Below are 19,481 nucleotides of genomic sequence, written 5' to 3'. Positions count from 1 at the left end.
CCAGCTGGGCTGAGAGCTGCGGGTCAGGCTGCAGCAGGGAGCGGCTGGCTCCGCGGTACGAGCTGCAGCAGCCGCGTTTAGAGCGGCGTCCTCGCCCCTCTGTTCTCCTGGCCTTGCCAGGTGAGCTCACAGCAGATGTGTGGGAATGGCACCGTTCCTAACGCTCTGACTGCCTCTGCAGGGGCAAGGCAGGCTGCAGTTCTGCCAGAGGACACCAGCTCCCACAAGCCTGACGCTGTGTTTAACTTCTGGACTCTGAGCTATTTAATTCTTGAAGCACAACTTCTTCTTTTCTGATCATAATGAAAAAATGTTAATTACTCAAGGAAGAGATAAAGACTATTCTGCCTGTTGTTTTGAAGGAGTAACCTGGTCATTACATGTTCCTTTGAACACTGCCATTATATACAACACAATGCTTTCCTTCATATACTCAGGGTCATGAGCTCTGACTTACTACTAAAATACCAATCATCAGAGCAAGCTCACGCATGCAAACTGCAGTGAACACACAGAGGCTTAAATTTTGCTTCTTATTACAGGGTCGACTCAGGAGAGGTAGTGAAGTAAATAAGAGCAGTTGCCTGGCTTATTCCCAATTTAACTCCCATCAACAACCCCATGGACAATGTTATACTGAAGTGGAGGCAGAACTTCACAAGTAAACCATGGACGCGTGATAACACTTTAGATTTAGAAACTCCCAATAGGTTTCTCTCATTTCAAATATTACAAATAACTTATCCTTCTTTTTTCTTGGTATCATACTGTTGGGTACCAACTGCCTCTGTCATGGCCATTTTCTTCCTGGGTTTTGGTTAAAAATCCCAGAAAGAAGAAATAAATATTGCACAGTAAGTTAGGATGGAAGACTAGAAAAGAGACTGGCACTTGTAGGGTGACACTTCAGTCCAGAGAAAAGCTCTTCATTTTTTCTGCTAATTCCTGTCTCATTTCTATATGTTTTTTCAGGTTTTGCACTTCATGGGGCAGGTTGATGTCCCACACTGACACGCAGGACTGTAATTCTGGGGAAAAAAAATAAATTGAAAAATTCAACAGAGATAAATTATTGCATAACTAGAAGTGTTTTTCCTTATCTGCTTATCTTTTAAATTACATGTAAGTTGCCTCAATGAAGCATGAGGCTTCGGATCTGGAAGACAAGTTATATGACACTTATGAGTGAAGTAATGCAGTTATGGGTTACAAGCTGTTTGTACTTGCACAATGATTCAGGTTCCAGTTCCTAGGAATATACCCTTTAGAAGCACTTGAAAAAAACATTTCTGGTGCCTGTGGGCCATAAGGAACAGACCTGAGCAACAGCTAACGTAAGTGCTGAAGTGCCTGCATAAAATTTAATCTCTATTTTCCCCAGAAGATACACTTTAAATGCTTACAAGATGCAAAACTCATTCACTGTCAACTAAAAATGAACAGTGATTTCATAAGGCAGTGAGTATTCGGGGAAAAGGTCACTTCTTCAATCTCTTCATGCAAACAAGTCTCCTTTCATGGAGAATTCACATTGCTTTTAGTGGAAAAAGGGTAATCATGAACACTTGCATGAGTAAGGGCCCACAAACCAAGGCCCTGAGGTTTCTGCGAGTCTCCAGTTCCTCTCTGAGTAATGGCACTCTTAATGACAATACAAAGACCAAAAGGGCAATAGGTGTTCTTATGGTAATGATCAGTGAATATTAGAATATAAAAAACACTGCTGTAAGCTGGATTCTTATTTTACTCCACAGTAAGGTCATCTACAGTTGCCACCCTCAGCTTCATACTGTCACTGCCACATTTTTAGGAGTCACTGAAACTGGGATGAGATAAAGGTACAGAAGGGCATCGAGCAAAGCATCAACTATAACTGTTCTTAGAAAAACCCAAAGATGGAGATTTCTCTATCTTCCTGTTCCAACATTTCACTACCCTAATTGTCAGGAAGCTTTTCCTGATGTCTGACCTAGGTCTTTGTTGCTGTAATAGAAACTGGTTAGTCTGTAACCTACCCCCAGGGAGCATGTAGACGTCTACTCCCTTCCTCTTTAGTGACGTATTTGAAGCCCATTATCATGTCCTCCTTAAGCTTTTTTGATATTACTCAACTTCACTTCTGCGACATTTCCTCACAGGTTGCATTTCTCTGCTCTGGACTGTTCCTACTAGCCCAGATCACTTGGCAATGTCCCAAAAGGACTTGCTCCTCCAGCAAAGGCCCTGGCAGCACTCAGCAGAGTGTAGAGAATTAGCTCATGTCTTTTAGACACCACTTTTTGATTGGGGTGGGAGTGGTGTTTGCCTCTTCTGCAGCAACATGACATGGCTGACTCATGTCCAGGCTGTGATCGGTTAGAACCCTTTCTCTGCAGCACTGCTGTTCAGGCTGATCATTTCCTCATGCCGGTACAACAGATTGTTCCTAATTAAGTAAAAGGTCTTGCATTTGTCCTTACTGAATTGAATCCTATTTGTTCTATTTGTCGAGGCAATTTTGAATTCCAGTTCTGTCCTCCAGTGTGCTTGTGCCTTTGTCTTTGCTGAGAATGGTCTGCAAACCTGAAAAGCACATTCACTATTCCCTCAACCACCCCATTCAAGAAAAACTGACGTTTCCTGGCCTAGCACGGACCCCCTCTGAAAACCCATTTGATATATTCTCCAATTAGACAATGACATTTACTCTCCAAATACAGTTTTCCAGTGAATTGAATTATATACTTCAAACAGTGGCTTCTTCTGATCCATTTTTGGAAGTTACTCTTAATTTATATGGAGTCCAGAAATGCTAAGGACAACAAAACCCAATAATCATGTTTCAATAAAATTATATCAAATGATGATCACCAGCTCTCCACTCTCAGTGGGCAGTCAGGCAAAACAGCATCTATTCCATTAACAATACAAATCAATAAAATGTAGTTCAGGTACCTTTGTGACATTTGTTGTCTTCGGTGTCACTTTTATAGCAATATCCCAAAACCAGGACTGCATTCTTGAAACTCCCTTTTTCAAAGAAATAAAATGTCAGATTTTACTTTCAATGACAACTTTGTAATTCAAGGGCAGAAGGAGGAGATGACATCACACCACAAAATGGCTAGGAAGCAGAGTTCAGTCAACTGGACCCAATCAAAAATCATTAACCATTAAAAACCCAGACATGGTAACCACATGGTTACCTCTCCATTTAATGCAGGGTTTTAGCAGGGTTCAAAGGCACCAGCAGCAGACCAGCCAGCCAGCCTGCCAACAAGCCTAAGAGGAAAGCACCCTGTTCTGTAGCACAGGCAGAGGTAGTGGAGTCACAGGAAACAGATGTCACCACGAAGGGACTGGCTGCAAATGAAGCCCCAGTGCAGAGCAGAGACAGAAAGTGCCCGGAATCAGGTGGGTTATGAAGAAACCAAGGCAAGCAAAGGCTGGCAGCACAGCGCGGGGCTGAGCCCGCGGCTGTACGCTCGGAGGGAAGGCGGGGCCCTGCCGACACACCTGCTCACCGGTCAGGCCCGCCCGATGGAAGGAGGAGCCCTCCACCTGCAGACACCCCAGCTGCAGCACTGCACCCCACATCGCCCCACTCCTCTTCACACATGAAGTCTGACACGCTCCCCCAGGGAAAAGGTGAGGAGGGGTCAGTTTCTGGGGAATAGACTGGAGTACAGCCTACTGTAAAAGCCACAGTGTTGGAAATTTTGTGCGACCACACTGCAGTGTGTCCCCCACGATACGTTCCTCTGAATCAGCAAATGTTTCTAGTGGGTTCCCCAGGACCTCTGCAAGGTAAAGGAAGATTTTTCTGCCCTGTGGAGATCTGCAGTATATTCTCCTTTGATACTGATGTAAATCTGCTTACAGTAGATGAGGACTAGTGGGAATCATACTTGTCTTCCAAGCTCAGATTTTTCATCACTTTAATTCTTTCTGCAACCATTCCTATCCACACTCCTTACAAAAGTGATTGGAACCTAAGCAGAATGTTTCTTATTCAGACTAGGGTCCTTTCTTACTATATAGAAGTCTAAATTGTGACTTGCAAAATTAACTACAGATTTACATATAAGTAATTCTCTATGGTAAGTCTCAGGTCTATTATATGTCAATGTGTTATGTTGGAGAACTAGAAAAAGACATTACATCTCCATATTCATATATGAAGTACAGATAAAAATTGATCTCTCAAAGTCTGGCAAACTCTTTTCTCTGAAACACATCTGATTGACATTATATATTTTAATTTTAAATGAAACTCTTTAATACAAAAATAATTCCCTCTTCTATCATTTCACAGAAGCAATGTGTTACTATTGAAGAATTGCTCTACAGCCTCAGTGCCATTTTCAGTGATTCTGTGGAAATTCCAGTATAAACAAAATCCTTGAATTCTGGAAAAAACTCTACCCTTATAAATAATTGCTGGGAAAAGATGATCAAAAGAAAAAGTACACATCAAACTGCATGTATCAATCTTACTTGCCATTCTTGAGATTTGTGCAAATTGCTGAACTACTAACTTTTCTATACAAAAACCTTTGATTTAAAATGCTGATGTGACTAGAAGCAAAGAATATGAGGCTTATGAAATCATACTGTGTTATTCTACACAATATGTTTTCCCTATCAATGACTATCATAAGTGACACAAAAAAAATTGTTTCTGTGATAACTATTCTGTACAAAATGCTAAAAATAAACCATCCCTTTATAGCACTAATATTGCATCTAGCAGGACTAGCAGGACTGAAAATGCTGTGCTAGTGAATCTGGACTCTACAGCTGGCAGGCTTAACAGCTGAGGACTGAACAAACTCTACAAGCTTCTGTCTCAGGCAAAGGCAAGTCAGAGGAAGATGGAGTTTTTGCACTCATACAACACTGCCAGCACTATGCTAATTGTAGTCTATTGATACTTATGGTACTAGAAAGAAAAAAACAGCCCCCAAATGAAGTTCATGATGGTAAAGAGAAAACATCCACAGCCTGCAGCTATGAAGCTTGCTAGCAGGATTACAGTGTGTTTCTGAGTCCACAACCACAACTTCAGTGTCTTTTTTTTTGACAGCAAACACACTTTAAATCACATTGACAAGGGAACTCCAGAGTTTTTTTCAAAAGACAATGGAAGGTGATGGGAACATGTTGTGCCAGAGGGTACTTTCTGAAGCAATGTGTATTTTGAGTGCACCCACCACTGTGGTACAGTGAACTCCTGAATTGGTATGACCTTCATTACTTTTGGGAGGGCTGTAGGCAAGCGTACAAGTGAAGGAAATTACAACAGCTAAGAAGCATCCCATACTCAACAACACTCCTCTGGCTGTTTGTAGTTAGCTCTGACTCCCACCCCACAACTACTGTCTGCCCACAGCAGCTCCAAACAACTGGCACAGCACAGACATACAAGTCTGCACCCCGAGTCCAAGTGTGGAGTGCTTTCCCAGCTTTGCTTTGATGTGCCTGTGACACAAAGGTAAAAGAACTATTCCTGGATAAAGAAGAAAACTAATATAATATAATATAATATAATAAAACTAATTCTTCCTTAATTGCTTATTCCCTGTTAAAACCTAAAAAGCTCCATAGAGAGAGAAGCTGGAAGTCTAAAACTTAAGATGGAGAAAGAACAGAGGCAGACACAGATGAAGATGAAGACTGTTGGACAGAAGATGGTGAGAGCTGTGCTGAAGTGTGGCACAGGGACACAGTGACAGTGGGGTGAGTTCATGGGCTGATCAGTGACAAGCTGCTCCATCCTGGGGGCACGGGTATGACAGCCTGCTGGTGCTCAGCTAACGCCGGAGGGACTGACGTTGACTGAAGATGACAGAGGTGGATCAGAATGAATGAACAAAGCATGACAAATGCTAATCTGCTCCTGGAACACCATGCCAAACAGCACACAGCAATCCAAAACTTGGCACTGATTTCAAAGTACTTGTCATGTGATGGTGTTACTTACCTAGCTGAGCTGTTATCATGACTCTAACAGAATCACAGAAGTTGTCTATAACTCGTACAGGACGACGTGTTGATAAATCAAGCAGCAAGATATGTCCTCCTCCTGTCCCTATCCACAGTGCAGTATTTTTCTGCAGGCAAATTGTCTTCACTCGTCCAGAGTAAGCCAGTTTATGTTTTGATTCCTTATTTAGTTTTTCCATTTTGTCCCTATGAGTATGGAGAGAATTCATGTTAAAATCCAGTGGCACGCTATTACACAACTGCTAAAATGACTCTCTCAATACCATCCTTTTAAACAATCACTCATCAAGACAAGCTGCAAAAATCTCATGCTAATCAGTTGATTGACTTGAAAAAAACTGGGATGAAAACTAATTTCTAAGAGCCAGCTGGTCTTCTTCTAAAGACCTTTCAACAGGAGACAGGTATACTTCCTTGCTTTCTCCCAGTCTGCAGCAGGACAATGCTATTGCAAGGTGGGAGGAGCTCATGTAGAGCTGCTCCTGATCTCACCATGAACAGGAAACGTCTGCGGCACATTAAGGGAGAGGAACAATTTAAATGCAAATGAAATTCACCACCACTGTTAATAAAACTCTGATCTCCTACTGAACCTGTGCACTTGAGAGAGGACATTCTTATTCAGGGGATGCAAGAAGTAGCTGGATGTAAAAGCATTAGTATCTGAAGGACTGAAAAAGACTTTCTTCTCTCTTGAGTAGAGTTACATGAATCATCCTGACATCATTGAGAAATTGTGAAATATAATAAGGGTCTTAAAAAATTGAGATTCTGCATGGGATATTCTGAAGTTCTGGGCCAAAAAAGAGGGAAATAATTCCATATTTGCCCAAGGAACAGGGAAAATCCCTTACCTCCAGCAGGTTAAGGCACTGTGCTAGAGAAGGCAATCTGACATTCAGCATCAGGCTGTCAACCTGTAACAAAGCACTTACTTAAGAAAATGTGCACAGTCAATTAGCTCAGAAAGTTTTTCCGTCTTCTTGTCCCAGATTTCCACAAAATGGCTGTTTTTCTTTGCCAAGTAGATGGATTTGTCTATTGCTATTGAAATAATGTTTGCATCACTGTAAGCATTATGACAGAACCTAGAAGGGAGAACTCCAGTTAGATACACAGAAAATATCTAATGGAAAAACTTGACTACTATGAGTGAGGTTAGCTTCCCTCAACATCTTAAAGAAACATTCAGCCTTAACACCAAACTGAACTAGGATTCAACTGAAAGGGTTTGCTGTAATGTTCCTGCAGTTCAACATGAATTGTCACAGTAATGGAGATACGCTGATGATCTCTTTGGAGGTGCATTCATATCTAAAACATATTAATAAATCTTTCTCACCTATCTGCTCAAATCACATATGCTCACATCACAGCAGAGCAAACTCCACCTTCCTCCTGCGTGTTTGGAGAACCTCAATGGTTCCCACAGGGCCCACAAGACCATAAAGGGTCACTCAACACAAAGACTGAAAAACAGCAGTGAGATTTAGTTCACCTTGCTCTGCTCTGGTTTCGCTTCAGCCAACAGCCTTTTTGACTACTCTCCTCTACAAATGAATTTGTCTTTCAGGCCAAATCTGTACCTGCACGTATCAAAATATCGTGTCTGCAAATTAACTGCTTTAGCTTACTTCACTGGCTCTTCAATTCATCTTGAGGAACAGCTCAAAATTACAGGCCCCTGATTGATAGATAGCAGACACTCAGTAACACTGCTACTTTCTCTAATATTACTTGGTTTTGACAACTTTATTTTCAAAACCATACACACTTTTGCCTCCATAAAGCTCAAATTACTTCTCTGACATATTTTGCATCCTGCCACTGAACTGTATTTTACTGAAGTTTTAGTTTCTTGCTTCATATTAACATGTTATTTTCCAAAGCACATTAATTTCCCAGAATAATGACCTCCACTAGCATAAAATCAAACACTGTTTTCCCTGTTCAGGAAAAAACTCCCCTGTACTTCAAAGCAGGATTCGCCCATGTGAGTATTACATCAAAACACTCCAAAAACTTCAGTCTCTAATTTCTAAATAATGAGAAGTTACCAATCATACATGATTTAACTATATAGGGCAAAGATATGCAGACATATACTGACAAACATGTAAGGACAAATACTATGCTAAGTATGTGTATATAATTCTAAATAAAGTAAACAGGGCCTGGACAAAGGCCACTGGGGAGAAAAGATGATCAGTTTCATCTATATGTTTTCTGAATAGATAGTCTCTTCATAAACACTTTATACAGTCAAAATGCATATTCCTTGTTTAAAAGCAGCAATAAACCCTTTAAACACTACTCACTGATCTTATTTTAATGCACATTGTATTCCATCTGTATTATGGAAGGAAAAAAACAGAAACAAGAGAACTCAAAGAATGAGCTCTAGAACAAGATATTACATCAAAGTACTGCCAGAAATCTTTAATGAAAACAACAAAAAAAAGCCAAGCAACACCACTTGTTAAAAAAACTTACAGTTGACTTGTCTTTGTTTCAATGAGCTTTTGAACAGAGAAATCACTAGTTAAGGCAATGATCTTAGTTCCACAGCCTCCCCAGAGTACATTTTTTTCAGATAAGTATGAGGATTCGTTTAAGCACATCAGTGGTGTGCTAATATTTCCTATAGTTAGTATCTTCAAAGGTGCAGCACCCTTACACTGCAAGAACAAATATAGTCTCCATTAGAAACAAGGCATATACAGACACTCAGAAACTGTTAAAACAAGTGCACACAACCTACTGAATTAAATTTACAGAGCTATGATTCTCTGAACCACTATAGTGTCCTTCCAGAATGGTAGAGACTGAAGAGCACCATAGTCTCATTATACATGTCCTATAGACAACAGCCTCTCTGAGCAGAAACAGGAGACCTGGGACTGATACTTTCTGCAATGCCTGGTGCAGTTCAAGAACTGGATGGAAAGTCACATCTGTATCTTGGAGACATCCCACACTGGACCATACCCCAGTTCTGAAATGCACTGCAACTCCACAACTGCTCTAAATAGCACATGGTCAGGAGCTAACCCTCAGGAACCAGATGATACAAACGGCACCCAGCATTTCCTTACCTTTATCTGTTCTGTGAACAGAACTCTAACCTGCAGAAAATCTAAATAACATTATCTTTTGGAAGAGTTCTATTTATGAAAATTTAGTGTGAACAAAAAGAAAAAGGAGCTGTAAGAGCAATAAATAAAGGATATAAAAATTGTTAGAATATCCTTAGTAAGAACTATTAATGTCAATCTCCAGTCAGTTTCTCTAGCCTTTCAAAGTCCTATAATGTGAAATAATTTCTCCCCTCTTTACTCTGTTAGTGAAAACAGATATTGTAAAACATGTGCAGTTCCTCTAAGACTGCAGTAGAAATAAAGCATGAAATAAGAACGCATGAAATAAAGCTACTGTTGGTAGCTGCTTTACATGTTACTGATAGGATTTAGAACAGACAGCAAAGAATGAGTCTACCTTTACTGCTCTGTCTTCAAAAACTGCCAGCTGGCCATCAGCCGTGCCTACCAAGAAGAAATTCTTCTGTTTGCTGAAATAAAATAAAATAATGAATTCTAGAGATCCCTTAATCGGGTAGAGAAAAATTTAAATTAGTAGCCTCTGTTATTTCAAGAGTTTCATTGAACACCAAAGGCAAATGCAACCTCCTCTGGTCAGGAATGTGGTCTCCAGTTACACTGGGTGCAAAGTTAAGTGAAAATACAGGCAAAATAAGCAGCTGTCTGAACAAAACTACATAAGTATACAGATGTCATCTTCTGAAATCTGTTTACTAATATTTTCAAAATGTAACCCCAAATATTTAAAATTCATTTATACCTTTGCTTTGAAAGAGAATTACAGTATAAACAAGTGATGGAATCTGACATTTTCTGCAGACGATGCCTTTGTGTTTCATCTTCTGTGTTAACTGCCCACAGAGATCCAGCCTGGGTTCCTGCTACAATCCAGTTTTCTTTCTCAGTGGGAAGGGTCACTAAGGCCAAACTTAAAATTTTACTGTCTGCAATATCCTGAGTCAGAAAAAGAAAAAAAAGAAAACCAACGTGGTTATGATTTCAGTGAGGGTAAATGCTAGCAAATTGCTGGTAATACAAATAAAGCACATTTTTTTGGACCCTGTACAGACCCATTAGGAAATCTAATTCCTTATTAGCAGAATACATCTTCAACTGTGTCATCTACCTGCAGTGTGCTGGGACAGTTCCCACTACCCAGGAAAATCTCTAAACCAAATGCTAAAAAAATATTGTCCCTCTCTATTCTAATGAAGATCTCAAAGCCATCAGAGCATTAATCAACTAAAAAACCACACTGCAATATATGTTTGGTTTAATTGCTAACAATAGGAGTACTGGTCTAATATTTCCTTTTCTCATTTTAGTTTTAGAAAAATAAGCCCTACAATGTATACCAAAGCTACCAATTCAAATGTAACATGGTCAACAGATGGCAGATGGAAATAACTTAAACAACTTTGACAATGAGTCACACTCAGTGCTGGCACATATGGTCATCACAGCACATAAAAAAAAAAAAATGCATTAAAACTTTTTTCCTTTTCTGATGGCACAGGACTGAGACGTATGAGACTCAAATGAAAAGAGCTGGAGGGTATCACCCAGACTGGCACAAGGAGGTGGCACACATGGGAAGGGAGGCATCACTAGGAGACTAGCTAGCTGGATTGTTAGGGGATGCAGACACATACAACATGCTGTATAATGATTACTTCTTGTTCTAGCCTCTGTGCTAGAAATAACTTCTATCTGAGCAAAAGAAAGGAACCCAGTAGTGGAAGGCCAATATCATGTGAAAGTGCAGGCTGGGTGACAGGAAGAGAGGAAAAGCAACTGCTTTTCTGCTTCATTTCAGGGGTACAGTGATGACTCATGAACAATCTTTGCTCTCTCAAAGCTTAGCTTTCCAGAAATCCTGCTGTTAAAATGCAATTAACTCTTGCAAAATACATGAGGGTGCAAAAAAAAATGAGAATAAATGGCAATTTCCCACACACACCTCACAAGTATGTCCATCTGTATTTAGGTTAACAAATGAAAGTTGTGCTTTTTCTGTGTTCCCATTGCCTATCCAGACTCCGGCCTTTTTGCAGCTTTGATTGGCAGCTACCATGCACTCTGCTGTGGACGTGCTGGGTATTGAAACAGACCTCATCAAACAGAGCAGCTCTGCAGAATTCAGGATCTCATAAACCTACAAAGAAAGCCGAGGCGCACACATGGTAATATCAACGGCTTATACAGTGCTAAATAACAAGTACTGGATAACAGGGTTTTATGGAATGTGGACCCAGCATCTCAGCAGGTCTGCTCATTTGTATTACCACTGTTAATGAGCAATCTTTGTGCACTGAGCAACTTTATGGTGACTCTTATTTTTCTGTTAAAATTTCAGGAACTCAGTGTGGGTAAGGCATGTTTGAAAATTTCACCCATTTCCAAGAGCAAGGTGATGTGTGGTAACAGCCAGTAGGTTTCAGATCCACACAGGAGTTCTTCCTCTCACATAGATGGCTCCGCATAGGCTAACCACACAGATACTGTATCACCAAGTCCTTCTTGTATAGCTCTAGTACAGACCATGAAGTAATCTGTACTTGCTACAATTATTACACAGCAACACAGAAAACCAGCAGGCTGGGATAAATGGTTAGTAGACTTGAATGGAACAGTTTATCCTGGATGGCAACAGCATGTTTCAATTTCATGGCTGTTTCAATTCCAGGAAAGAACAGAAAAGACACAGTGCCTTTTACTACCTTAAATGTCCCATTCCTTTTTAACAAGCTCAACTTTGTGGTATCATCTATCACAAAAGTACAAACAAATACACTAAGTAGTACCTGGGAAGATGTTGGTCGTTCCTGAGGGTTTTCTTTCAAACACTTTTTAATTAAATTCTCAACTTTAGGCCAGGGGGCACACCCATATTCTTTGACAGGATCTAAAATGTAAAATTGGACAAATTCTTAACCAGCCTTTACTATAGTTCACAAATGAGAATTCTGAGTAACTTTCTTCTTATTTTAAGAATTCATCTAATTCCTTACAGAGCTGTTCTTAGAAACATCATGCTCTTAGGTAATGTGACAGCATGAACAGTCGGAATTGCTCATCTGTTGTTAAATGCTAGAGCATGAAATGCTAGATCTACAGTCCTTTCATTAAAAGCAGGTAAAGCAAGTGGATTTTGCTTTAACTGTCTTCTAAATGTCTGCAATATCACAGATGTGTGCAAGTTGTGTTTTGATCAATGCTGACTATTCAAGGGCAGGTCATTTCAATCTGTATTCTTTTCAATTCCTGTTAACATTTTTTTCCGCAAATATTCCTCTGAGTTTGGACAGAGTATATGGAATACACTTTAGATAAACAACTTCATATAGCATTTACAAGACATGGAAATTAAATTCCCACTCAATGCTTTGGATATGTATCTTGTGACTATAGGTGCTGACCTCTCTAAGAACAAATCACTCAAGAACAATGATGCCAGTACTGCTTTTCCTTTTAGTTCATAATAATCCACAGCAGATATTTCAGTCCTACATTAGACAGAGGTAACATTAATGATAAATACCTGCAAATGAACATAAATACTCTGTTTAGCAAATGATAGGCACTGTTTACTTGTGAGCTCAGCCAGCCCCTTTTTTTTTTGTGGTGGAAATACGTAAATGCTGAGCATGTGCACAGGTGGAACTGCACTATCTCCAGAAACTAACACTTCTGATTATTTCAGAGTTTCTGATATTTCAGAGCTCATAACACAGAAAACAGCACAATGCACAGCAGCACTCAACAGATATTTGGTCATCGGTTCTTGGGATGGCCTCATCAGAGAGGGGGTTTAAAGGCTGAGATATGGATTGGCCTATTCTCCTTAAGGAGTAAAAAGTGTATGTATGAACTCTCTGACTCTCCTAATAAAGAAGCTATGCTTCTTTATTTGTTATTTGTATTTATTATTATTATTTATTAACCAAGTGCTATGGTTGCTGCCCTTTCCTAGATGGAGTGACTTTTCAGTCTGAAGGAATGTTTCATGAGCATATCTGCTACTGCAGGGCAATAAATCAGAAGGAATGCCACACATTAAGCTTGTAGAAGTTGCCAAATACTGAGTTACATTGTCCAGCTGACTGCCTCAAGTCCAGACTGCTAGCCTGTTTATTCTTCCATCTAGCGGCCACCAAGTACACGTTGTGATGCAGACTGAATAAGAATGCTATGTAGCTGGGCAGGGACTCTTGACAAGCTAAAAGGGAAGGCCTATTTAAAACATTTAGGGATGGCTGCTCTTTCAAGGTAGTGGCACTTTCTTTTAAAATAAGATTTCAAGGTTTTTACAAAAAACCTTAAAGATATGCAGCTTCTCAGTAATAGATACTTCCACATAACGTATCATGGTCAAAGAACAGAGGTGGAATTGTGTTTGTCTTAGTGCATGACATGCATAGTCACAGTAATAGGTAAGGGTGAAGTCCAGACATGGTATTAGAAGGGTGCCTTCAGCAACATCCATTTTAGCTAGCTCTGGATAAAGTTCCAAGTATGCAAAAAATGAATTGAAATTGCAACGAAATCATAACCAACAAAATGTTGAACAGATGCCTACTTCTCACTACTTCAAGACCATATGAAATTAAGAGAAGCTTCTAAAAATTGCTCCTCCTCTGATCACTGTCAGATAAACCATGAGAGGTTATTTTTGGAGGAGGCAGGTCAAATGGTCCACTTTCATGTTAAAAATCTTAGAAATAAGCCATACCTGGTAACTTCCCTTGTATTGCTAATTCATCAAATTCATTTGGAAACTTCAGCCCTTCCATTATTCTACCTCCTCCTGTTAAAATGTCATAAAGCAGCAAGCCAAATGAATAAACATCAGCTTGCTGATTGTAAATAACATTTCCTCTGGCCACCTCCGGTGCTCGAAATCCTGCAAATAAATCATTCATTTATAGTTATGATTCATAGCAAGATGAAGCCATCTTTATCCTTTTAAGAGCAAATACTTATTGATGAAAATGTCACAGGAAGTAAACCAAAAATGGCATGCTATTTCTGGTCTGGCAAGAGTTTGCATGTGGCAGACCTCCAAAAATACCAGCAATCAGGACAAAGGAAGGGGGCAGTACATCAGCTACAGAGCTGCTGTACCATTACACATAAAATAATTAATTTATCAATGAATACTGAAAATGAAGGGCAAGTCTGAATTCTTCACTGAAGACCAAACATTTAACATGAGGTCACATCCTCGTGCATAATTTTCAAGACCTAAAGGGACTTTTCAAAGTTGTTGAATTGTTCAGTGCTTTAAAATGGATGCCAAAATGTTCTCTTAAGTTGGATAACAGTGCAGGTATTTATTGTCTTGAAAAAAAAAATTCAGTCCTACCTGTGCATTATAGGAAATTAAAAAAACAGACAGTTTTAGCAATATAATTTCAATATCACAATAACCATACTAAAACAAGACAGCAAAAAAATTACAATGAATGTATGTAATTGAATTTATTCTCTTTTAAATCCTTTAGAATACTCCTTGACTCTTCTACAAGAGGTTAAAACATGAATAGGAAGAAAGGCCAAGAGGTATAAAACTGGCATCACAACTCGTAATATGATTTGGGCTACATTTCATGATTTTGACTAGATCTGAGTTACTTCTAACTGACTACACAAAAAGCATAATAGATAGTTTTGGACACACTGTTCTGTAAACCAATGTATTTTTCCATACCTGGTGTGCCTTCAGAAGTTTTTATTCCCATTCGGCAGCAATATTGGGCAATGCCATAGTCAGCTATTTTTGCGATAACAGCTGAATTAGGATACAGGGTAAAGAGCAACACATTGTGAGGCTTCAAATCACGGTAGATGATCATTGCTGAATGTAGGTACCTGTTAATTCAAAAAGTAGTTATTGAAAGTATTTATTATATTCATAATCCAGGGTTGCATCTATAAACACACACTGAATTCATTATTCCCACAACAGTAAATCATGCTTTCAAATATTAAATATGGTGTTAAAAAGTGTCAAACAGTAGGAACACGACATTGCCTCACTGAATACTGACTTTAGAATTGTTCTGAAATACTCTTTACCGGCACATGCACACTGCAGTATTTTAGTACCAAGTCTTCCTCAAGTGTCACTGGCAGTTTGAAAACTGAAATTTAGAAGTTTAAGCTTCACTGGTCCCTGAGCTCCTCTGCAGGTTTTGTCATTTTGCAGACACACAATAGCTCCTGAGGACATTCATCGACTTTCAGAACTTTAAAATGGCACTAGATTACTTTCTTTGGGATTTTAATAAGAAATCAACAGCCACATAGAAATTCCACCCAGAGCTCTTGCTATTTCTCTACTTACATGAGGGCCACTTGTTAGCAGAAAAAACAACAGGTAACAAAATTTTGTGTTATATATCAGCTAATCTATCATAAAAATACAAGCGTTTGTCTGATCCACGCAATATTCTGCTTGAGATGTAAGAAACCAGAAGCTTTTCACTTGCAGTATATCCTACCTACTGCTGGATCCTGTTTTTACAGCAACGTACAAGTGACATTTACCTTAAGCCATCAGCTACATGTAGAGCTATCCTGTGCTGAAGTGTTCTGGTTAAACTTGCATTGTCTTGCTGAAGCAAACGATCCAGAGATCCTTTAAGGGCTAATTCCATCACCAGCATCCGGGGTCGGATTCCAGCCGCCAGCAGAGACACTAAACTGGGGTGATGGAGGTGACAAAGCACTGCCAGCTCCTGTGAATTGTAAAATCAGAAGAAATACTGCAAATAGCATAACCTCTGGAGCTGTGAAGTAAATCCAGAAACGTTTTGGAGCCAAGTCTTGCAGTTTACTTAAGCTGTTTTTAAGCTCTTCACTAGAGGTGGTATTCCAAAAGCAGCACTACATAAAAAGAGTAAAATTCCTTAAAAGTAAATTCCTTACTTGTCTTAGGAGCCTGAGGGAAGTATGTTTATTGAAAATCTTTACGGCAACCTCTTCTCCACCATAGGATGCACGGTACACAGATCCAAACCCACCATCACCTTTTCAATGATAGAATTGAAAATAATATTTAAACCAAATGGATAACAAAAGATTTCTCAAAAAAAAACAGCTGAAAGGGTCCAGTTTTAAAATACATGGATCATTGTGTCAAGCTTCACGATCAGTAATTTAAACAGGAAAACCAGTGTCCTAGCATACAAGTTAATGGAAAATTCAAAACTCAAACCCTGAAATGTGGAATACCTTAAAACCCCCCACATTTCCACAGAAAAGAAACCTCTAAAATGCTCTCCATATGTTGCAGAACTGACTTCAACGGGTTAGTTTACGCAAGCTCTATAAGAAAACCCTACAAAATAATGCTTACCCAAGAGAAATTCAGGAGCTTCATCAAATTCCAGGTCATCATTGTTCAACATAATATTTCTAGGCAAATCAGCCAGTATCAGATCAGGAGCAATCTGAGCTATTGGAATAGTATGTCTCGGTTCATCTGGATTAACCAAAAGGTCACCTGAGAAAAACAAATGAAGCAATTGAAGAAAAAAGTCATCATTCAAAAGGCACTGAAAGGTACATGGATCTCTGCGTGCATATGATCGATGTATCTCAAATTAAATTTATATGTGTGTGTGTATATAAACACATAAACATACATACATACATACATATATATATATATATATATATATAGACCAGAATACTAATTAAGTATTAAGTTTGCCATTCAACTTAATGTATCTTACATGTTTAAGTATTTTCAAGGTTCTGTATATGTACTAATCACATGTGACAGCTAGGTAGCAACACCAGACTAACCAAGAGAATATTCTTCTGTCTATAAAAAGAATTCAGTTAGTATGTAGAATATCATCCTGAATATTGCCTTTTTAACTACTGTTGTACACGGTCCAAACAAAAGATCTAGTACTGGTTTTACTCTGTGTTGGATTCAATTCCATGAATGAAGTTATGTTACTTGTATGAAAAAAAAATTCTTTTTGTTATTGCCATGAATACACGACTATACAGAGTAGCTGCAATCTATCCCATATTCTGTACTTAAGACAACTCCTACATAAAAAAACCCAACAAAGTTGCTTTTAACTTATACTGTAATTATTTCCTACAGAAATTAAATGTCTTTAAATAATGTGAAGTACCCAAATGTTACAAAAAGGATGTCATATAATATTTACCTACATAAAGGTGTACCTCTATATACCTCAAATGGCATAAGTATATACCTTCCTCAGCTCTTTTAAGTAAGTCATCAAGTAGTATTTTTTGATGCTCTTCACCATCCTGAAAGCTGTACAGAGCCCATTTCTTCAACAGTGTCTCCCCTTCACCACATACGTCTATATCCAGCAAACCTGGAAACCATTCTTCCATAAGAGAATCTATGTGATCCACAACCTGGCCCAAAAGGATGCAACCTTTAAGAAACCAAAAGAGGGAAATTACAGCCTCGATCTGCCATTCCTGTCATTACAGAGCTACACTCTACAGTCCAAAGGCAAAAGCAAAACAAACCAAAATGCCAAGCTGCAATCAAACTGGAACAAAAGTCAGGCTCAGGAATAATTAACCTTTTCTGCAAGAAGGTGCTGTAATTTTCAAAAAACTGTCTGGGTTGTTGTCAAATTCTGCTGATTCCACCAGACAATATGCTTCAGGAGACCAGTTCAGGTAGATGCCTTGTCTCCAATACATCCTATTAGGACGAAGAGCTCGCTCTGGAAAATACATAATTAGATTTAAAAAAAAATCTCCAATATGAATGTAATATTTTAAAATATTCAGAATAATTCATGATACTTTAAATATTTAACTATGATTGTATGTTTATGACTACTAAAATAAACAAAGGCTACAATTCTGCAGACAGAACAGCCCCACAGACACTGAATATAGGTTAACTGGTGTTCAGTTCTATAAGGCATATCCACAACCTAAATATTTAATCAGATGGTAAGTCACGTAGCACAAGATGAATGTAGGGGCTACAGAAATTCAGGTTTAAACACAGCATATCTTAGTCAACATATGATAATAATTCAGTGATTTGGATTTTTCCTCTGTCACACACTCATGAAATTGCAAGGTGCGACTGGAATTCTGCGCTCAGGAGGAAATGGAATTTCAGGAGAGCAAGCATCACATTTGTAGAGCATTAGCAATGCACGTTTTTCTTGTCACCAGTATTCATAAATCACACATTTAAAAACTAAATATGAAATTGCAAAGTTCATCAGGTAGATCTCACGTCAAAGCATGGCATTACTGGAAAAAAACTAAAGACGCACTGCACCCTGTTTCCGATGAAAGCAAAGTGTTTAGACTTTCATAAAGGGGTAATCTATGAGGCTGAAGAAAAGCAGTTTGGCTTTCTGTGTGGGAGACATCCTTCCCTGCATACTTTGTAGAAGTGAATGGCAATATTGCATAAATACGATTCCCTCCATCTCTAGCATGTGAAGGAGACAAATAGGCTGCTTACAAATTTGACTTTCTTTTGCACACCATTCTAAAGATCAGGAACTATCTGTTGCTGGATATTTCTAAGTTACAAAAATGACCACTGTTCTTTTGTTCACATTTGTGAAGTGGCCAGAAATTAGCTAAAGCAAAACAATGTCAGAGATTAGAGCTTTAACATGGAAGTATTGGCATTCAAAGCAAACATGCACGCTATTGCTTTTGAAGACAAAGATACTTACCTCTTCCTGACAGCATGAAAGGTGATATTTCAAGCAACCTGTTGATCAGCCTGGACCAAAATCCCATGGGAAAGTATGGCATCTCGTAAAGCCTGATGATAATTTCTGAATTTTCACAGTGAGGAAGCTCTATAACAGGTCTGTGATCAGACAAACTGAAAGAATAAAAATATTAGACAGTATTTAATTTGGTACTTTATTCAAACTGACTGATGGCATACATTATTATGTGAAATGTTTTATTTATTAATGATCAGGGAGCAGACAGATAGTGTATTTGCTTATTCTGCTTGCTTGTGCTAAAATGAAGTTCTGCTGTAATTTAAAACCAACAGAGCCTCACTAACAGTTATTAGATATCAAATCTAGATGTCAGAAAAACCTGAGACACGTGCAAGGCATTCAGATAAAAACTTCTTATCCCAGGACACTGAAGAAAGTAAAAGCTCTAATCAATGCAATCATGCTGTACTCTCTCCATTAAGCAACACAAGCATTATAAATCACATTAGGGAAGTCTGTAACTGAGACAGATAAACTGTTACCTGCTTCAGATAAAGCAAAAAGACCACTCTCAAATTCATAATCTTTATATTTATTTCTCAAATTAATATCCTTTATATTGTAATAAACGTCTTCAATGCTGGCACACTGCTACGTAAAGCTAAATTATAATCTTCCT

At 38.7% G+C, this 19,481-nt stretch overlaps 1 protein-coding gene across 1 annotated transcript in view; it reads right to left on the bottom strand.

Annotated features, from left to right (window-relative positions):
* Positions 1-906: 906 nt before the first annotated feature.
* The window catches only part of LRRK2 (leucine-rich repeat kinase 2), a gene marked incomplete at its 5' end in the record, with an annotated part of 63,232 nt that continues 44,657 nt past the window's right edge, over positions 907-19,481 (bottom strand). The window contains 17 exon segments of the mRNA XM_008943387.1: positions 907-1,028; positions 2,935-3,009; positions 5,963-6,171; positions 6,921-7,073; positions 8,479-8,663; positions 9,481-9,553; positions 9,844-10,037; positions 11,044-11,238; positions 11,888-11,988; positions 13,816-13,986; positions 14,794-14,954; positions 15,633-15,823; positions 16,014-16,114; positions 16,444-16,590; positions 17,324-17,515; positions 17,669-17,815; positions 18,800-18,954. Of these exon segments, the coding sequence (XP_008941635.1) occupies positions 907-1,028; positions 2,935-3,009; positions 5,963-6,171; positions 6,921-7,073; positions 8,479-8,663; positions 9,481-9,553; positions 9,844-10,037; positions 11,044-11,238; positions 11,888-11,988; positions 13,816-13,986; positions 14,794-14,954; positions 15,633-15,823; positions 16,014-16,114; positions 16,444-16,590; positions 17,324-17,515; positions 17,669-17,815; positions 18,800-18,954 (2,572 nt within the window).

Source organism: Merops nubicus, unplaced genomic scaffold (genome assembly GCF_000691845.1).
Source record: "Merops nubicus isolate BGI_N331 unplaced genomic scaffold, ASM69184v1 scaffold9157, whole genome shotgun sequence".
NCBI classification, from domain to species: domain Eukaryota; kingdom Metazoa; phylum Chordata; class Aves; order Coraciiformes; family Meropidae; genus Merops; species Merops nubicus.
This window is presented reverse-complemented; position numbering and strand designations above follow the sequence as displayed.